The sequence below is a fragment of the Oculina patagonica genome, chromosome 13 (assembly GCF_052425735.1).
Source record: "Oculina patagonica isolate OP01 chromosome 13, crgOcupat, whole genome shotgun sequence".
In the NCBI taxonomy this organism is placed as follows: domain Eukaryota; kingdom Metazoa; phylum Cnidaria; class Anthozoa; order Scleractinia; family Oculinidae; genus Oculina; species Oculina patagonica.
In genome coordinates this window covers 36,047,885-36,069,792 of record NC_135770.1, presented here as the reverse complement: position 1 = coordinate 36,069,792, position 21,908 = coordinate 36,047,885, and the positions used below count along the sequence as shown (strand labels likewise).

At 39.0% G+C, this 21,908-nt stretch overlaps 2 protein-coding genes across 7 annotated transcripts in view; both read right to left on the bottom strand.

Annotated features, from left to right (window-relative positions):
* The window catches only part of LOC144635805 (poly(A) polymerase type 3-like), a 45,487-nt gene extending 31,968 nt beyond the window's left edge, over positions 1-13,519 (bottom strand). Inside the window, exons 1-5 of the mRNA XM_078494916.1 lie at positions 13,309-13,519; positions 8,959-9,038; positions 1,281-1,347; positions 1,006-1,087; positions 589-698 (exon numbers count right to left, since the gene is read on the bottom strand). Of these exons, the coding sequence (XP_078351042.1) occupies positions 589-698; positions 1,006-1,087; positions 1,281-1,347; positions 8,959-9,038; positions 13,309-13,449 (480 nt within the window). The 5' untranslated portion in view covers positions 13,450-13,519. The remainder of the gene's footprint in view (positions 1-588; positions 699-1,005; positions 1,088-1,280; positions 1,348-8,958; positions 9,039-13,308) is intronic.
* The window catches only part of LOC144635800 (poly(A) polymerase type 3-like), an 81,293-nt gene that overhangs the window by 42,888 nt on the left and 16,497 nt on the right, over positions 1-21,908 (bottom strand). Inside the window, exons 23-27 of one of the 6 annotated variants that reach the window (XM_078494901.1) lie at positions 21,494-21,607; positions 20,088-20,156; positions 19,772-19,855; positions 18,491-18,616; positions 17,146-17,583 (exon numbers count right to left, since the gene is read on the bottom strand). In XM_078494901.1, coding sequence (XP_078351027.1) covers positions 17,494-17,583; positions 18,491-18,616; positions 19,772-19,855; positions 20,088-20,156; positions 21,494-21,607 — 483 coding nt within the window. In that variant the 3' untranslated portion in view covers positions 17,146-17,493. Of the gene's footprint in view, positions 1-17,145; positions 17,584-18,490; positions 18,617-19,771; positions 19,856-20,087; positions 20,157-21,493; positions 21,608-21,908 lie in introns of those variants that run through there. The other 5 variants (XM_078494903.1, XM_078494904.1, XM_078494905.1 and 2 more) reach the window with 5 other exon arrangements.

The following is a 21,908-nucleotide window of genomic DNA, read 5'->3' as shown; positions in this document are numbered from 1 at the left end:
AATTTGTATGCCAATAAAAGGCATTTGAGTTTAGAGTATGTATTGGAATAGTGTTAGCCTAATAAATTTTTTCAAACTGTTCTAAATGGCTGTTTAATGGTTCTATATATGTCTACAAACGCCAAGACTGTCATTAATTTTCCAATGTACTCTTTTCCCTGTGAAATTGCATGTGAAATGTGTGTGAAAAGGATCGATTTACAGTAATTATTGCCATTAATCATGTGAACTTGCATGTAAAATGCATGTGAAAAATATGTGAATGAAACATTTCCATGCTCAATCCCAAGTGAATTTGCATGTGAAAATGCATGTGAAAAGTATGTGAATGGAGCATTCCCATGCTAGCTAAATCCCACGTGAAATTGCATGTGAAAATGTGTGTGAAAGGGATGACATCGTTTCACACCTTTTCACACCATTTTTCACACATATTTCACATTACAAAATTTCACACGTGTGTGAAATTTGCGTGTGAAATTCACGTGAAAAGAAGTGAAAAAAATGTGAAACGTGTGTGAAAAAAACGCATTTTTCACATGTTTTTTCACAGTATTTTTCACATACATACTCCTAGTAGTGTCTTACCCTTAATTTCTTCACGTCCTCATTGTTCTTGAGAATCTCATAGAATGTTCCAAAGAAGTCAGAACGATCAATATGGCAAGGGGCAACAAGAAGTGTGTTAATATCAGAACCTGAAAATTAAACTTCATGTTAATGTAATTGCTGTGCCCTGCACATGTACATGTAACTCAAAAATGCTACCTTTATGTACATTGTACAAGATAATCTTTAAAATAATTTATCTGGATGTGCATACAATGTAAGAACTTAAAATTCCAATTACAGAGTAGCAAACATTATCTTAATTTTATAGATAACGATGTAAATGAATGCAAGCTACCGGTACATTAAAATTGCATGTTAATTTCACTGCCCGAGTAGAGGAACTGGGGTTGTAGAATCCCATATGCCACTTGAGGTTAATACATTGTAACTCACCTTTGATATGTACACCCAGCTTGTATGAACCAAATGTGAAGATCTTTCCTCCCACTGAGTTAGCCATAGATTCCGGCATGTTCTGTGTATAAAAACACCTTTGTCACAATTTGCAACTTCTAGATCTATTTAATGTTGGTTAACAGATGATCACTCTTAAACATTTTACGTAGTTACATGCATGTTCAGTGGAATCTTTCACCGCTGTCTGCAAGTAAGTCTTCCAAGTCTTCATTCATTTGTAATCAAAAATTTTTAATGAAGCTTACACTAACCTTTGATAAACTAACATCAATGATCCACTGCTTGACCATGGTATTAAGTTTTCCAATGACAACAATCCTATAAATACAGTCATGTAAATACACATAAAAAAAGAAATATTCAGTATAAATGAATAACAAATCAAGCAACTACTAGCTAGGTGACCAGACAAGCCCACAAGAAATCTCTCACTCAATGAAAAATACTTCATAACTGTACAGCTGTAATTGTTATTTATACCGAGGGATGTAGCTAAGAAAACACTAAACCGGTTCATCAACAAGCCCAGCTGCTATCTTGGCAGCTCTAAAAGTTTATCTGGTAAAGTCTTTGTTTTCATGTGAAATTTCAGCAGGATTTTAGTTCTATTTCAGCCGTTTAAATTAGCCAGCAGCTGGCCGTTAGTGACATCCCTGAAGACCGACGAGTAGTGACAATATGCGAGCCAGCGAGCCATGCGAGCCAGAAATCCCAAATCCCAATAAAAGGCTAACCGCAAGCTACCCAAACTAAGTAGAGGCTAACCAGAGTGCTATTTAGGCTAACTGGAGTGCTATTTAGGCTAACCAATGTGTTATTTCGGCTAACCTGAATGGCTTGCATGACTCGCATGACTCGCGAACCATGCGAGCCAGAAATCCCTAACCCAATATAAAGGCTAACCGCAAGCTACCTAAGCTAACTGTAGGCTAACCGGAGTGCTATTTAGGCTGTGTGTGTGTGTGTGTGTGGCTCTGTGTGGCTCTGTGTGTTATTTAGGCTAACCGAAATGGCTCGCATGACTCGCTGGCTCGCACTTTGGCAAGACCCAAGACCGACCAACTACATGCATCAATATCCTGATTATTAAGTTCAATGAAAACTGATATTATTTCAACTGGACTTCAGAAACGGAGGACTCAGATCATCACCTGCTGAAAACATATACGAGATTGTAACAGAAATAAAAATCCCTGCTGAAAAATTATGTACATATATACAGCACCTCTATAGGGATCTGGTATATATACATGTACCATTCGCTAAGAATGAATATTGCCTGGATTTGCACAAGTAACAGCTGATCAGAGAGACCACATGAATCTTGGCAAATTATGGACACAGGTACATACAGTTTATAACTTACACATCATCAGTCCATAATTTTTTGTGTCAAAATTCAGATGTTTCTAAGGTGCAGGAAGAATCGAGTGTATGCAGATACTGTAAGCCGCACCCTTAATTTAGCAACTCAAATTTTGGAAGAAAATTTTTTTGTAGGTAAATCAAAGAAAATCCAAAGTCGAGTCTTCAAGAGTCTTCTTCATCAAACATAAACTCACTAAACATTGAAACAGAAATATTTTAGTCTTACACACAATTTCAGCTCTTTAATATAATGAACACCAACTTTGACATATGGTTGATCTTTTTCTGGTATTTGTTGACAGGTATTTCTTCATAAAAGGGAAACAAGGGTCTAGAAAAATTTTACCTTAAATGAAAGTTTAGACGATGAAATTACCAAAAATAGTAATTATTTGCTTTGACATCCAATTTGTTGCGAATAATCGGGACAGCAAAATAGTCATTTTGCTGCAGCGAGCGGCCATCTTTTTTTGCTTCATGCAAGCGAGGCTATGACGTTGCATTAGTCAAGAATTTAGGGGGATTTAGTGAACAGCAAAAGTGACTAGTCGCACTTGTGCCAGAAATCAAGTCAGATGGAGCCATAAGCCTGCTTATACTCAAGCCACAACACAACATGTCCTTGAAAGAAGAAGTTGACTCGAGTATATTGCTCATCGAGATCAACCAGAAATAGTGGAATCCGACGCCGAAGGACCTACACAATCGCATCTTGGCAATCGCGACCGGTGTAGCTGCAACAATTTCCAAGTTTAGCCCATAAAAACAGAAAATATTTGTTAACAGGAGATGGACATTCTGGGTTTAATACCGTTTGGTCCTCGAGGGTTTAAATTGAACCTTTCGAAGGTAAACATTTTAATACAGAGATACCTTAATACGGAACCTGCACGCAAGCCACTTGTCAGTTCACAAATGCGACTTAAATGGTGGGTTGTTGTTGTTGTTGTTTTTAATTTGTAGTAGACAACTCGAGAAAAAAATAAAACATTGCAATTTTTCTTTCAGTGGTAAAATGACTAATAAATTCTACTTGACGTAAAATAATTTTTTAGACGACTGCATGCGATGCGAGACAAAAAACTAATTAAGTTACACCAATTCAAGTCGCGGTGGGTTTTCTCGGAAATCCTACAACCTGTAGCTTCTATTTTAGGCTACTAACTCATCCTAAAAATGGTAAAAGGTTTACTGCGTTGAAATTGAGAAGAAAAAGTAACACATTGTAACTTTTCTTTCAGTGGTAAAATTACCAATAAATTCTACTCGACGAAAAATAATGTTTTAGACGACTGCCTTCGATGCGAGACAAAAACTAATTAAATTATGCTAATTCAAGTCGCGGTGGATTTTCTCGGAAATCCTACAACTTTAATATAGCTTCCATTTTACGCTACAAACCCATCCTAAAAATGGTAATTTTACTGCGTTGAAAATGAGAAAAAAAACTTGCTTGAAAAAGGTAGAACAACGATGCTATGGCAACATTCGCTTATTGACGAATTTTAATTTAAGTCTTGGCATTGTCGCCGAAGCCTATTATAGAGGCCCTGCCAGGGGGGTTCCCGTGTCGCTTGTCTAAATTTAACGAGCGGTCCGTACGGACAGTGTAGTGTTTGAGAGAGTTGTCACGTGACTCGAGCTCGTCACCAGTCGAGCTTGTATGTCTGGCAATTGTCAGACAAGACACGTCTGTCATGTTCTTTGAGAGCGTGATCTGTCTATTAAAGAAGAATTTCACCCAACACGTTGACAGCGGTTTTTCATATCTTGCAGTAAATAAGGGAGGTAGTTAATGGCATCACTTATCAAACTATTGATTTTGTAAAAAAAAAAAAAATTAAGCACATCACCTCAGTGACTAAAGAAGGTAGCTTACTTACTGAAAATAAATCGAGTCATCCTGCCACGTTCTTTAATAACCTAAGGGAGGTAGCTAGTTAAATGGCATCACTTATAGCAAACTATAAATTTTATTAAAAAAAACTTAAGCACATCACCTCAGTGACTAAAGAAGGTAGCTTTTGTACGGAAAATAATTAGAGTCAGCCTTGTGACATTCTTCAATAATGATGTCCGTATGAACTTGCTACCTGGCTGACGTCTCAGCAAGCTAATATTTTAATCACTCACTGCTAGTTAGTGTGACGTTTATCCTTTATAAGTTTTAAATGTCCTCTCATTTTACTTCCGGCATCTCCGGAACCCATTCTGCTTGCGCGATTACTCACGTGAATCTGTTGCCATCTCACAGAGTTGGGCACTGGCTATAAGTTTTTTATCAGTTTATTTTGGTGCAGTACATTTATCTTATGTTGCGATGACCTTTTTCCCTATTAACTACCCAGAGCTCAAATATTAATCTCTTACTGCTAGCTTGCGTGACGTGTATCCTTTATAAGTTTTAAATGTCCTCTCATTTTACTGCCGGTATCTCCGGAATCCACTTAGAAGTCTTACATCAAGTATTTTGTTTGCGTTATTACTCGCGTGAATCTGTTACCATCTCACGGAGTTGTACACTGGCTGTAAGTTTTTTATCAGTTTATTTTGGTGAAGTACATTTATCTTATGTTGCAAGTACCTTTTTTTCCCTCAATTAATTGCCCAGAGCGCGTTTGAGCCTTGTCGTGAATTTTTTAACCCATTACTTTAGAACATTCGTGGACAATAACAAGCCAGTTCCAGTCTAATTTGCATATGTATGTCTACGTGCTTTTTCCACTTGACCGCGCGATTAACTGTTTACGTCTGGTGTAGCGTAATTCGCTTCCCCACTAAACTAACTCCATTAGTGTAGTGTACAAACACTACACTAAAAATGCGCCGTGTTGCTGTTTTATCAAACTTTGCATCGCTGTCGGTAGTAAAATTGAAGGAAAATTACTTGTCCTTGTCGGAATTTAGGTTTTTTCAAAAGGGTTGTCGTTTGTCGCGATTTTATTTTATGTGCTGTCGCTACTTTTTGGGCCATGTCGCTTGTCGGAATTTACCCTGGCAGGGCCTCATTATAATGTCTGAATGCACGCACAGCAACTGAGATGTTTTATTTTTGTTCACATTTCTACATTGGCTACACTCTGAGCTTGAAAGAGATTTCTCTTCATCGAATTTCAATCAGACGGACTTCAAATTATTAGTGTAGAAGTTTCATTGACCATCGTCCAGATCATCGTAATTTTGGTGGCCTTCGCAAAAATTATTGTGTTACCTTGATTTCACCTGAGTATAAATACTTTCGCCCGATCAGAGTCTAAAGTGTATTTATTTTCTTCTTGTCTTGCATTTTTCGTAAACGTAAAAACTTTGCGACTCTACCATCCCGGGCGCCAGAGGTTTGTTATTCTACGTAAAAATATAAATTAAGCCAGCGCAAACCATCCGCCGATCGGCTCATGTTCAGTGATATATATTGTGCCTGATTTTTAAAACGATTTCTAGCTCAATACTAGCTTGATGGACCCCTTTTCAGAAGTGTAGCTGAAAATGGTAGGAATAGGTTCCTCCTCTAGTGGCGGTTTCTTTTCTTGCCTTTTGTTCCAAGTAGCTCCGTCTGTAAGGAAATACATGTACCAGTCAGTAATATTTTTAATATCAATTTCGTGACCCAAGGATCAGAAAGGCGAACTGTCTTGTATCCAAATACATGTATCTGATAATAATCATAAAAAAACAGTATAATATGCCTACGAGATGGCAGAATTCCTTAGCTAGATTTAGCAACTATTCCTGAGACAAAATAAAATAAAACACTGGTTGATTGTGTGTCCTGTGGCTTGTTTTCGTGAACAAATCGATAACAATTACATCGCCGCTCACGGTCAAAAAATTCGCGCCTTATTTCAGGAACAAATTTAGCATATCCACTTAAAGATAATTGTTATAAACTCGGAATACCACACACTACTTAATATCACGAGGATGCAAAATACAAATAACATGTAAACAATTCACGTACCTGAAGATCTTGCTCGTAGTCATTTTATAATTTGAGGTAAAATGATCGGATCAGAGAAAACAGTTCCCGTGCTTCGGTCATTTACCGCATTTACCCTCTTGTTTTGTCTTGGCATGCCACTTTTTCGACTTTTTCACCCTCAGGAACTTGTGAAAGGTGACCCATCCCTTAGTGTTTTAATTGTATGTGTTGCTACAGCCAGCAGCCAGGCAGCGAACCATATAATATTCTGGGCTTTAGATAATACTTTTGCACCAAAGATCTGGGTCATTGCAAAACCAGCTTTGACTAATGCTACATCATAGCCTCAATATCATTCCCAGCTTTTCAAGATGGCGGCCGTCGGTGTTCGAAAGAGGTAATTTTGAACGATTTCAAAGCCCTCTTACAAAAATTCAAGGCGGTGCTTCACCAAATGACAACTATTTTTGAAGTCCTGAATACATGGGCTTTCATTTAAGGTAAAATTTTTCTAGACCCTTGTTTCCCTTTAAGGTATCATGGAAGGAAAATAGACCATTTTACAGTTGCCTGCCAAGTGACCTGGCCTTTGAATGGTAGTGAGGCTGGAGGTGACCTTGCATTGATACAAACCTCTCTGCTTTATTATTTAAATGCAAACTACCGGTAGTTAGCATCAAAACAACATGATTAACACAACAATAGCAGTGAGGTCTGTATCAAAACAAGGTCACCTTCAGCCTCACTTCCATTCAAAGGCCAGGTCACTGAGCAGACAACTGTAAAATGGTCTATTGGCGTTTTCGTTTCAAGTGAAATTGTGTGCAAACAATCAATGGTAACCCCATAATAGTATATATTTTCTGAAAGCTTATTGAATAAAGATTGTAATTTTGGATTTTGTTTTGATCATGTAGACCATAAGAAGCAACAGCAGCATTTTGTTTGCAATTACGAGTGATGTTGTGCAACATTAGGTTTATTTGAGAACACATTTAGGTGAGCGCCTAAACTTTTAGGTGGAATTTAATCTACATATATTGGTCTTAAAAACAGTGTCTCAGTTTTTTCTTTTCTTGCTCCATTATTTTTTAATGAATTTTTAATCCTAAAGAAGCCCTAAAAACGTCATTTTAAAGTTTAAAAATTTATAAAAAGTTAAGGGAGGAATAAGGGTTACTTATTATGGTCTATATGATAAAAAAATCCAAAATTACAATCTTTATTCAATAAGCTTTCAGAAAATAATTATACACTTTATTGGGGTTACCATTGATTGTTTGCACACAATTTCACTTGGAATGAAAACGCCAAGTTGAACAGGGTTTTCATTAAGAATTGTAATAGCAGGAGAGTAGTGTAAAGTAACCGGAGAATGATTTTTAAAGGTTCCGCATATTAATAAGAAAATAGGTAGAGGCCTTTGAAACTTAGCCGGAGAATTCTACGTAGTAGAAAGAGAATTCTCTTATCTCCGATGCCTAATGAACACCCTGCTCCAATTTCCCTTCCGTGATACCTTAAACACAGTTTTTCCATGGATTTTTGTGCGACAACAAGAACGTGGGTTTGCAGAACGTTCATAGCTTAGTCACCAGGCATTCGTTCAGATGCGAAAATGAGACTGGGGCGAGAACAAACAAGCAAAACAAGATGGAGGTGTTCGGGTTTCGTTGCTATCATATGGATTAAAAGATATTTGGGAGCCATCTGTTGGAGATAAACTTGTTGCATCAAGGGAGTTTCGTAATTAGTTCGGCTAATCTGCCATCAAAGTGCTTATGTATCGGTCAATTCCAAGGTAGATCATCCCCCCCCCCTCCCAGGCAAACCCCCGGGCATTAATGACTTTTTTCAAAACGTTTGATCAAATTTCCCACTTAAACTTTGTGGGCCAGTTGCATGGTCAAATACCCCACCGGTCGGGCCGAAATGTCATTGTGAGTCGGTTTTTCTCGTTGAATTGTGGTCGTTTTGCCTACGAGTACGAGCAAATTCGCTAATGACCAGTTACCTTCTCGTTAACACTTGGTCTAAACGGACACTCATGCCCTATTTATCAGCCAATTTTAATAGGAAAAGATAGACACAATGAAACTAGGTACTTTACATAAACGTAACCAAATACTAACTTCACGCACCTAAACGGTCAAATGCCCACCATCCGGGCTTCAGTTCAATCAAATTCCCCACTATCTGGGCTCAGTAGTGGTCAAATGCCCTGGGGTTGCCCGGGGGGGATGATCTCGCTTGAAATTGACTGTTCGCATCTACCACACAAATACTCGTGGTATTTTCTCGCTTGTGGTGTATGAATATTTATTCTGTTGAAAATATTGGCCATCGTTGACACTGCAAACAGCTTTTAGGCGCTGTCAAACTTGCAAAAGCAAAGACCAATACTCCCTCGTAGTTTTATGTTATATTAATTTGCATACTTTTTCCCAAAAAGTGTCAAATTATGAAAATTTTTGGCACGTTTTTCAAATGTTCCCGCAGGTAAGCTGCACCCACGATTTTGAGCGAAGACTTTTGGAAAAAAAGGTGCGGCTTATCTGCGGGTCTTTACGGTAAACAAGTATGTTTACCCACACACACAAAATAATATCAATCGTAATACTAACTAGAAATTTACTAATAACCTGTGCTGGAGCTCTTCCTCTGTTTCAAATACTCCATAAGGTTTGAGAGATTCCTCAAGAGCCTTTGTTAATGCTATGTCCTAAGAAATATTTGAAAAGAAGTGTCACAAATACATACTGCATATCAATCATACAGTAGAACCCTGGCTTAAAAACTCTGTTGAGGGTTGGATTTGCCAAGAAACCTTACTGTAACCTTAAAGCTGCTTTACCATGGAGCGTTAACACACTGTAAAGATGTGGTTAAAGTTAATGTTATTTAAGCTAAGTTAGACGTGAAACAGTGCTAGTCAGCGGCCTCCCCTCTCGTGGACATGCGCAGTGGTTGGGGGTCTGCAGGGGGTCGCATGGTTTTACAGCTCGGCTTTTGAGGTCAACTCATTCTCTTGTGCACTTTTTTCGGTTCCACTATTTTTCAGTGTGACGGTGCCTGGTGGTTGCCTCTCACAGGGTTGTCATGGTTACCCTACGCGCTTGACTCTTGTGCTCAAGGCTCCACCATCTCTCCAGGCACCTTCCCTAAGCTCATCTATTGTTAACGAGTTAAATGCTACATTTGTTTCCAAGACACTAATTTTCATTATTTTTGAAACAAAATTCTGAAATCCTTCCCTGTAAGAAATGCAGTTTTTCTGGTTGGAGATTTGATGTTACCCGTACTTCCATTCTCAAAGGTAACTTACAATGTACTTTTTTGTCCTTGTTGCTTCATGTTTAAAAATAGTGTTTTGTACCATTTATGTTTAACTTTATTTCTTTATTGTGGAGTATTGCTTCCTTATTTCTTAACTTCCTTTTGCCTGTCACTCATATTATTTAAGTGAATTATTTTTAATACTAAGTTAATACACGACTTTCATAATGGCAGACTGCTCAGGCAGAATGGTGACTACTGACATCAGAGCGAGGTTAGTAAGGCCACGTTGGGATATGAAATACTATTCGTCTCAGACATCTGACCGTACTGGACAAGGGCTTTTTTTCGGCCCGCTTCACGGACCGTTGGTTTTATGGTCTGTGGTTCAAAAATTCTGGTCACGTGATAATGTTCTTGTGGCTCTGCAGTCTGCAAAACACTGATCATGTGATGCCGGCCAATTTGGTTGTTAACAACCAAAAATGGCATCACGTTTCCTGTTTGGAAGGCACTTTCTTGAAAATTTCTAAATTGCAAGCAAGCCCAGTTATAGGCCAACAACTGCAGCAAAAAGATAAGAAAAGGAGAAAAAAGAAAGGCAAGGGAAAAAAAAGAAAAACGAAAAGCCTAGAGTGGTAGGGCACTCACTTGTCCAAAAACTATCTTGAAATTTTGATTTGTGCGCATACCTGAACAACAATGACCTAAAATCTGATAATTGTGGAAAGAAAGGCAAGCTTCCAAGTTGCAAGTGACTTTTTGAGTAGTTTGGAGCTTAACTAGCTCATAAATGACAAGAAAATGTCACAAACATGCAAAAAATGCGGGGTTTTTTTCAAAAATCTTCGGGAGTCAATGGGTTAAGAAAAAGTAATAATAATGACATATGAAGATTGGTTGATTTATCCATATTTTGAAGAATTTATAAACCTTATCATAATTCAGAACAAAAATTCCCTAAACACCGGGCCCCCCTTAGGCATAAATAATGAACAGTCCTTAACAAACAAAGTTTCACATTGTAAATTATCTAGAGTCTCTGATTTTTAATCTTAACATCTACAAATAGCATTTACATATCAATACATTTTTTTTAAAAAAACAAAAACAAAAATAAGATTGAACTTTTTAGTACACCAAATATCAAGCTCTTAGAACAAATTCTTCTGTAATTAATACAACGCAGCCCACCTTTTGAAGCATGCTCGAATGCGCCATTATCATTCACCAGCGATGACTTTCAACGAACTTAAGAACGAAACATCCTATCCCATCACCGTCCTCCGTCTTATCCCTGGTCTCACAATCATTACCATCGAACACCAACTAGAACTTAATTTGTTGGAGCCGTTGATGAGATAACAACTCAAAATTGCCATCAATGGAACAGAACTCGACGCAAACGATGCAAACCGTTTGCGAGCACTCTTCGGTAGGTACGTTATGTATGGGGAACTATTTATATGTCCCCAGTATAGTAATTAACTAACTTTACTTGAGTTCTAGTTCCCCGTACATAACATATCTACCCACTCTGGCAGACCCGGGGCCTCTAATATATTATTATTATTATTTTTGTATCTATCCACTCTGGCAGAATGTATCTACCCACTCTTCTATAAAGACCGCTGTCATTATGTCATATCTTCAGTTTGTTCCAATACAGTGGTGAATAAACCTTCATCAATCTACTGCTTAAAGTTTATTACAATGAAAGGGGTACTCCTGATTAAAATACCCTGTTTTTATCAAAATGACCAGGAGCTTGCTTGATTGTTTTAGGATCGAAAGAATTTTTCACAGAAAAAAAAGTTCATGAGCAATAGCTTCAGGATTAGATATCGCGGAAAAATGATTTGGTGAAATCAGTGAAAAACGGTTTTCGGTGAAACCAATACGTACACCATTGTCAATGTCATGTAATAAATCGTCAACAAAGGCTTGATCAGGATAATCAGTTAAATTGTTTTTCCAAATAGACGTGGTGAAGGGCGATTTAGGAGCTGTTAACAAGTTTGCAATCGGCCATAGAGTGGTTCCCCCTACAAGCCTTGCATACATGGGCTCGTTTGCAGTCAGTTCCTTGTTGGCATGCTCGCCGCTGGAATAAATTGCAGCCCTCGACGTCGTTTGCAAACCATTTCGCGTATTTCCATTGTTGACTTTGGTCTCCTGACGTTCCCGAGCCCGTTTTCTTGCTGCTCTTATTCTCCTCCAGCGACGGTTTCGGGCGAATGGAACAATCTCGTACGAGATGGTGCTCAGACTTGCATCGTTGGCAAGATATCCCGTCTTTGCAGACTGCGGAAGAATCCAAGATCGTTGTGTACAAAGTCGTGTCCACAATGTCTAGGCGTCCGGTTTTAGCGTTTTCAGACAAGCTCATTCGAAATTGCCATCATAGTCGTAGACGGCGGCCCACTGGAATTTACGGTTGGCTTTCTGAATAATGCTTCTGTAGTGAGCGAGCTCGATATATCGATCCGGGTTAGCCGTCATCAGCTTTTCTTCGTAAGCAGACCACGCTTCGAGCCACTGATCGAACGATTCGATGGTCACTTTTCGTTTGGTATCACCAGATCCGGTCTCGGAAGACTTTTCAGTCTTTACCCGAGGGAGAAGTGTAGTAAGATCAACATGCACACCAGGTTTAATATGCTGAACGTTACCTGTTTCGGGTGAATCTTGCGATGGTGCGGCGCTCGTGTCCTTGTTTGGGGATCCCCCCCCTTTTTTCTCCACCATCTCGCGAAGAGATTTTTGCTCTAGCTGTAGCACGCCCACTTGATCGGAGAGTGCTCTCACGGCCTGAAGAAGCTCAGCATTGGCTTGACTTGGTGAAGGCTTCGACTTTGACGATGACGATGGAGCAGCAACGCCGATTTCGTCCATGCTTTCCTCCGCATCGCTGACATCGGGGCCATTACAGTGTTTATTCATTGTCCCAAAACTGTGTTCTGTTTTCGGGAGATGACATCCAGGGCAAAAAGAAGTGCGCTTATTTTTCCGTTGCGAAGACATGTCTTTTTCCCAACGAAATGAGAAAAGAAATGTGATTTACGTGTTTCGACCGTAACGAACGGTGACCGAGCGAAGATAGTGAAAGTACAAACTGGAAACCTGATCCTAGCGTACCGTACCACTCCCCATTAAACTCAATTAATATTTAATTCCACAAAAAAAAAACAAAGAAAAAGAAATATTAACTATAGACAGCTAAAAAACGACTAGAATGGTCAAACTGACTCACATGGCAAGATTTTTCTTGACATCCTTTCAAAATCAATCTATTTCAATCCTTGCAATCCTGCATTTTATCTCGAAACTATGCTACTGTTAAACTTTATAGAACCTTTTTATCCAACTGTATACATGTATAGTTGGTGACATATGGCGATATAACGTAAAAATAGGCCGAGTGAAATGTGTCCCCTGAACACCAAATTATGAAACACTATGGATAATCTTCAGAAAATAAGCTAACGCTTTGCAGCAACATATTTACGTTCGTGAAAAGCGAAATACAAACAAAATCGCATTAACCTTCAAAAGGGACGAGTATTCTTACTATATTCAAGTCGCGATACTAAAAGCGAATGAAGCCAGTGTCACGTAAAGCGTGATTAAAATTGTTACTCGAGTTGTGATGTATTGTACTGTTTTAAACGTCGGCACTATTCCCAGCTGGAAAATAAACTTCAGCTAATACTTACAACAGGAACATTACTTGTCGTTGCATCTTCATCCAGGACGGAAGAACGATTAAACTGAACATCGCTTGTTGATGCACCCTCATTCACAATGGCAAAACCATCGGAAGAAGCAGAACCTGGCACATCCATGTCGTCCGCCATTGTTTCTGCTCGAAGTAGCTCCACTAGACTGCTTGCAGTCTGTTTTTCTCTCGAAATTTAGTAAGGGAGGCGACGCGAGGGTTTATTTAAAGTCACGCGAGGAAGGATTGGGGCGAGACAAGAGTGCGCGCGCGATCGAGAAAAAACAGACTGCAGAGGTCGACCGCGGTCAACTGCAGAGGTGCGGACTCTTGTTGAGGACATAGGCTCCCTGTCAATCAACTTGGTTCGCGCGGGAGTAACCTTGGTAACCGACTTAAGAAGAAATCATGGCAAACTTTGGCGATGGAGATTTCGATAAGGATGGGCCGATACAGGTTTTTCAAAACGATACGATATCGATACGATATTTGCCTTTTTTCTCGATATCGATATCGATATCGATATTATGACGTCACTTTCGTACTGACGTCATTGGTATGTCACGTGATTTGTTTGACCATACAAAGTACAGTCCTGGCATTATAAATATTAGCCAAGAATGTTGATTTTTGGTCTTTTTGTTTCACTGTGGACTAGATCAAGTCAAGGCAATAGAAAAATCCAAATATTGACAAGAAAATCAACATTTGTTTGCGCAAAAGTGCATTTTTTAAACCTCAGGTGCTGACCAGAAGACCGCAGGCTCAGGTCACGTGTTCAGTATCGAAAACGTATCGAAAGTGCGATATTTTTCGAAAGTATCGATACTTTTCAAATTTGTCAAAATATCGATGTATCGAATATTTGGTATCGAGTATCGGCCCATCCTTAGATTTCGACACATGCTTCCAGCGTTCACTGGAAAGCTTCTTTAATTATATTGCTGCTGGCTGCGGCTCTAAATTCACTTTCACGAAACAGAATGGCTAACGGCGTTCCGTATCTTTAATGCAACTTTTCACATTTTCGACTGCGGCCCAAGAGTTCACTTCGAAGTTACTTTCACATTCAAGGCTATTTTATTTCAGGGTACGTGTTTGCGTCAGCATAGATTTTTGTTTTAAATCCTTTCCAAAGAGCGCCTGAATGCCTTCAATATAAGCATGCACCACTGGAGGTCTTCTTAATTTCGTGGTAAAGCTGTTCTATCTTAATCCCGAAATTTATATTTTGGTTTGCGAAAGGGGAGACTTGCAATGTTCAATAAGTAGCACGCGCACACGGTACGGCAGTTAAGGTCGCGGGGGATATATACAACATGAATAAATTCATGAAGGGAAATTTTGCTTGACCTGCATGACCTGCATCTTTTAAAACGCTAATTCCTCGGCTGTTATGAATGCGATTAAGCTCAAATTTTACAGAGACATAAAGAAATGATAAAAGATTATGTATGTCATCTTTTATTTGGTAGATTGTACCTAACGGCGATGTTATAGCCACGATACTGCCAAATTGGGAAGAACATGATTTCGTGGCAGAGTTTGTAGAACGAGTAGGAGACAGCACACTGTGATCTTGTCAAAAACTAATCAGTCAATATCTCTAGAGTGTCATAACAGAAGCGGATTTTTTAATTTAAAGTTTTCCAGCAAGTTATGGCGGTTTAAATGCGCAAATTTTAATTGAATGCCTTCTACCTCTTTCTAAAAGCGCTCTTTTGAAATTCCGCCTCTGTTATGACACACTACAGTATTCCTAGTTTACCTCTCTGCAGTGGCAGCTCATGAAGTTCTATATCCGCGCTGAATTCTCTGCCACAAAATTGTCGGAAAAGTCCAAACTTTGAGATTTCCGAAGGTGTCCCGATCAAAACACGGTTTCAAAATTGTAATTATGGTAATTATATTCCACGCTTTTATGGTGAGAACAATGCGTTTTCAAAGAGACATAAAGGCCCGGTAATACGGGCAACATTTTTGTTCAACTTGTCTCGCAACATTGTTGCAGTGCAAGTTGAACGAGTTGTTGCCCGTATTACTACCGCGCGCTCAACTTGTCTCGCAACAAATTTTGATGTTGCAAGTTGCAGCAACATGTTGCACAAAGTAGAACCGAGTTCTACTTTTTGCAACAACTTTTTTCAACTTGTAACACCGAAATATGTTGCGAGACAAGTTGAGCGCGCGGTAGTAATACGGGCAACAACTCGTTCAACTTGCAATGCAACAATGTTGCGAGACAAGTTGAACAAAAATGTTCCAAATATCATTTAGATGGTTTTAGGATGTAAAAAACAGTGATAAGAGAAAGAAAAAAAACTTTTCTGGAGATTGTACAAGAGAGTTGAAGGTTGCACTGATTTGCACTCTCAAAACTGTATTAAGCCACCTTAATGGCGAGAGCATTCGTAAGCCCTGCGCTTTGAAATCCTTGATTTGATCCACACGACGTTGTAACTGCTTGTCGATGACCAACCTGTTCAAGACAGACGCGAATTCGTCTTCGTGTATTTTCACAAATGGAAGATTGCAGTTTTTCCAAAACCAGTGGGCAGCTATCATTAGCTATTTTGCTATGCCATTAAGCAACCATTTGCTTCCTGCAAAAGTTACGTAATTTAGTATGAACTGGCCAATCAGCAACTCCGTTGCTGGACCAACGGAGAGCTGATGGATATCCTCAAAAATCCCAAAAGAGTCCGTAGTCTGTCTTTTCTCGTCTCGCCCCAAGTCCCTTCTCGTCCCTCGTCCTTCCGCTAGTTCAACCAGTTTGCTCTCCGTCCTAATATATAAGGTCATATAACCGCGCGCTCCGCCTCGGACCCTAAGAGTAAAGACAGACCCTAAGAGTAAAGTAGTCTATAGCTCCACAGGACTTCTCGAAAGCCCCGGAAACTTAACGGGTCCGCAAAGCCATTTAAAAACATGTGTCTCAAGAACGAAGAAGTGTATTGGCCTGAAACTTTGTATAAAGGGAACTTCTGTTCTGAATAAATCAGCTCTGTAATCACAAGGGTTTAGGATTTTGTTATAGCTTTCCTGGTGCAAAAACTTTTCGGGACCTTTGAGAAACGGGCCCCAGCTTACAGCTTAATATCGAGCCTGGTGGGATCACTGTGTTGTGTTCTCGGGCAATACTCTGAGTGCCTCTCTCCACCTAGTGTATAAATTGATACCGGCAAAGAAAAACCCGGGCTCCTTTTAGAGCACAGCCCTGCTACTCTTTCGTGCGAAACAGAGGCAGGGCGCCGCGTCAGTGCCTCTTTTCTAATGCGCCACGGCAAAATAAATAAAAAATAAATAAATTAAAATTAAGGGTGCTTTCCATTTGCCAGAACTGGCCGGCCGGTCCGGTGATTTTGAATATGAAATTGGCAGTTTCCACGAGATTTTCCCACAAATTAACGACAACAGTGTATAATATTTATGCATTGACTGATTGACAGGACAAATCTGACAACATAACTCCGTTCTCCAATATACCGGCCTGGCCTGCCAGTTCTGACTAATGGAAAGCGCCCTTTGACATGCGACGGCTAGTAAATACACAAGAGACCATAGAAATATTACGGTTGTTTTATTATGTTCGTGTAAATGTTAAAGACTGGTACTCCACACAAGATTTTCACTTTGGAAACACATCAGGAGTAAAGCATCTTTAAACCGCTGCTTACACACTTTATAAATATTCAAATAGCGTACAAAATTCCTCTATGTGATAATGATGTAAAATGACTTTAGTTTGATCACTTCAAAGATACAACCCTCACAAGCGTCCTATATCAGTAAAGGAACAATGTCAACAAAACTTGGACTAATACCAACACAGAAGTCAAAATATACATTTTAATTACTTATTACTTTCTCTGTACAGGCTCACAAAAATAATGCATGGCATTTGGCACAAGTGGGATGAACAGGTCGGAAAAGATCACGTGCAAACAGCGTGTACAACACGTGCAAACGCGAAGTGTATCACGTGCGTGAAGGAGCTGCGACTACTTCATCACCAGAACATGAACTGACCACGTGGCTAGAAACTTGTTCGTTTGTTTTTTTCTCTTGTTTAAAATTGGCTTTAAGTGGCTTAAAGTAGGAGCATTTTATTGCGTTGAACTCCACGTAAAGTCTCTGGATGTTCGAAAACAGTTCTTTATCTGTCGATTATTGTTAAAACCAATCACTTAAGCTTTATCTTGATGGCGTTTTTAACAACTGGAATCTGGCTTGCAGGAGGTGGACCTTCATCGATCAATTCTTTTTCAGGATCCTACAACGAAAACAGACAGCGGTTTTAGGAGAATTGAAAGTCTTGTGGGTCATGAACGGCGCAAATAGCGAAATGGAAAAGCAGAGAAACAGTGCTAACTAAGGGTGCTTTCCATTTGACAAAACTGGCCGGCCGGACCGGTGGTTTAAAATGTGAAATGGGCCTTTTCCGACAAATCCACCACAACAGTGTATACTATTTATGGATTGACTGATTTGACAGGACAAATCTGACTAACAACGGAATTCTGTTCTCGAATGTACTGGACTGTAGGGCTGCAACGATACACCGGTGCACCGGTGAATCGCGATATTTTTTTGTCAAGATACGAATATCGGTATTTGATCAAAATATCGCAGTATCGTGAAACAAAATATTCTTCATCAACATTCAGAAATTACTGTTTTTAATGACTTTTTACCCAAGTCAAAGCCCTCAATAACGATTTTTATCAAACTGAGGGACAAGGAAGTTCCATTCTGCTTCACTTCCGAACACATATTCTTAAAAGATGCCACGATTAGTTGTCGACTGACACTGCCTTGTGTGCCCACAAGCAAAAACATGCGGTTCATAACAACTTCACTTTGCAAATGAGTTTTTGCTGCTGATAAAAGTGGAAAAAACTAAGTTACCAAAGAATTTAGTAAAATTATGGCACTCATCAGTTGTATGTAATGTTGTATCATATCGTGTATCGTATCTTGTATCGTATCGTGGCGCTTGTATCGAGGTACGTATCGTATTGTGAAAAAATGTATCGTTGCAGCCCTACTGGACTGGCCGGCCAGTTCTGACAAATGGAAAGCGCCCTCAGTTTCAATTAAAGACAGTTCTACCGGCTCCACATTATTTTCCACGAATTGTAAAATTTACGTTTCCTTTTTTCTGGGGTATAGTCACTTACCAGGTTCGCAGCATTAACTTGGTCTTGTTTCATCTTCTTTCCTGTGTTGCTGTCCTCATTTGTCGGAGATATCGACCGTTTGACAGCAGTCGATACGCTAACCTTTGATTCTTCTGACTTGTTATTCTGTAAACAACAAATCAAGGCATCAAACAACAAACCAAGGGAGGGACCTGATCGGAGTACGAGATTGAGTGCGGGTACAGCTTTTCAAACCTAGTGCTTAAGCTTTTAGACCAATCTCGTACCGATCGAGAAGGACTTCTTTTCAACTAGTTAGCAACAGGGAGGAGCGTGGGCTCTAGGAACGTAACTGGATTAAAATTCGAAAGTCGTGCTCGTACTCGAACTACTTTCTAAACATGTAGGTCCCTAATTCCTTGTAAGAGTACAAGCGTTGTTAACAAGCAATCGTTGTAAAAACATTTAAGACGGAATCCACTAGGAAGTCGAGTAATATTTATTAAAGTTGGACAAAAATCAAGTACCAGAATAATTTAAATCACATTGCGTTATTTCCTACCCTTAATAAAAGGTAAAGATGTAAGTAATTATCCGTGATAACACCAACAACAATTTCTTATCAGAGTCTGAGAAAATGAATTTCAAAGTTCACAAGGTATAGGCAAAATCTCACGTGTAGCCATTTTGGAAATTCGTCTTAAGCGATTTAGTGGAATTCAGCGGAACTTCGAAAATTGTTTTCGATGTTTGGTGTTGTTAAAAGATTTCTTTTGATAAGATATTTGAAGCAGTAACAAAAAAGTTTGCAATAAGGTGGAAATAATTCTGGTACAACAATTTCTTATCAGAGTCTGAGAAAATGATATTCAAAGTTCACAAGCTATGGGCAAAAGCTCACATCTTTTAAGCGATTCATGGGAATTCAGTGGAACTTCGAAATTAGTTTTCGATGTTTGGTGTTGCTAGAAAAGATTTCTTTCGATAAGATATTTGAAGCAGTAACACAAAAGCTTGCAATCAGGTGTAAATAGTTTTGGTACATAATTTTGTCCAATAACTACGAAGTCTCCTGGCGGATTTCCTCTTAATGAGTTTCCGAATCATATTGGCCAATCAGAATATAGCACGAGCTCACGAACACTGTACATAACGTTTAAATTACCGAAAATTTCCAGTGGCGAATGGAACAATTTCAGGTTGTCTGCGATGTAATGAAAATTCCTCCAAAAATTCCAAAAAAAAAAAATAATCACGCGAGATAGCCAAATTCACAGAATTTTTGTTTTACATTCATCTTAATAACATCACGCTACTTACATCAGTCAGGTTTTCTATTTTGCCATCTGCTGTCTTGGTACAGTTTTCAGTCGTCAAAGAACCCTTGGTGTCGCTTCCAACGACCTGTTGGTTGCAATGAATTAAAAGAAGGTACGTTGTTATTATTTTCAGCCACAAGTAGGAAATACCCATGGCTGTTAAAAAATCTGTTAAAATCAGTGACAAAGCCCCTTTAAATTAAAGATTGATCAAACTTGAGCACAAGAAAGAAACACATCAAGGTTTGCAAATACACAAAACGAACCACAGCAGTTCACCTTATGAGTTTTTAACAATGAAAAACACCTAGACTTACCTCATTTTGAGTGGGTTTTTCTTCGTCTACCGTACTCTTATCTTCTACGTTGGAGGAAACGCCAGACGTCTGTTTGAGAAAATGTGAAACATACAGGTAACTAAACGGTACTAACTTTGAGTTACAACGATAGCGTCCACGTCAAAAAAACTGGTCACACTACGTCCTTTTGCCCTGGGGAACTTGAAAATTTGAAGCGTGCCCGAGGAAATTACCTAGAGGAAATATTAGCTTACGGAGCTTGAATGTGTCAAGAGAACAATAGAATTTCCTTGGCATTTACCCAACATGGATTGAAGGGATAAACTGAAATCACAAGCTGATTTATATATCAATCATCTAGTTTCGTTCCGTGATTTACAGAATATCGCGTGGGATATATTTTGTTAAAAGTCGACCCTACCCTTGACTTAGTACCCTCACCCTCGACAGTATTGCTCTCGACCCTCGACCAAAAGGCAAACTCTTGTCATGACATAATGTCACATTCAGGGTTCAAAATAGCAGCCGGCTGTCGGCGGTAGCCGGCACTTTGACGACACTTGCCGGCTACTACCGAATCGAAGAAATAGAATATTATGCCTTGATCGGCCAACTGAAATCAAAGTTGCTGGAATGTTGAAGTAAACATTTCATATCAGACAATAAGGCAGCTACAGGGCTAGAGAGTGCGACTCACTGCGTTAATGCGACCAAAATTTCATCTTTGGCGACTAAAACTTTTGGTTTAACGGTTTTACATGTACGACTTCATTTCTGTGTTAAGATGAGTAACGGGCTGCCCCACCTTCTCAGGTATTTTGTCCCTCCAGAAAAGTGTATTGGAAGATCTTATTTACTTCTCAAAGACTCAAAATAAGAAAAGAAGTCACATTGCTCCAATCCATTCTTTTGAAATGCCGTAAAACATTCCATCACTTCGGAAAGCTTGCAAAGGGCTGACTGTGTTTGAAATCGCCCCAGAATACATTGCAAACCCATGGGTATGTCCTATGGGTACGTCATGTATGTAAATGGGTTGTGTCCCTTGAAAATGCATGGCTCTTTTAACAGCCGGGAAAAAAATGAGCCTTGACAAAAAAAAGCCGACAAATTCAGGCAAAAAACGAAATTTTATTTTGAACCCTGGACATAACATGATAATCAACGATTAGATTATGAGCTCGAACCTTCTTGGGGTGATAACTGATGGAGCCGAAGGCTAAATAAACTATCACTCTATAAAAATCGAGAGCGAATAATAAAACCGTTCTAGTAGAATTTTAAACTAAATTTTGGTCTCATCAACTATCATTTGATATACAAATCTCGATCTCATACTCTGTTTTCTTTTGGTAGAATTCATCTACAAGATACTCACATCTAATGTAACAAAATTCATTATTTACTAAGGAAATACAACTCACATTGTTTTGATCCTCATTTTCCACCTTCACCTTTTTCTGCGGATTTTCGTTCGAATCAGAAGTTGGCCGTTTCTTGCCGCTATCACCGTTAAGCGAATTAACCGAAGAATCCGCCTTGAAAAGGAAAACACAGTATCAATAAATACTACAGAGTCTGTTCCAGTGTTTCAAGCTAGAATATTATAGTAAATACCTTATTGTTACTTATTTTCGCGGGTACTTAATTTCGCGAAAATGGAACAGGAATATTTCGCGAGACTTAATTTTCGCGATTTGGCCAAAAATACGTAATTAGCATAAAAAATACAATAGAAATCGTTTAGAATTAATTTTCGCGGGTCTTTAATTTCGCGATTTTTTGAAAATCGCGAAAATCGCGAAAATTAAGTCCCGCGAAAATAAGTAACAATAAGGT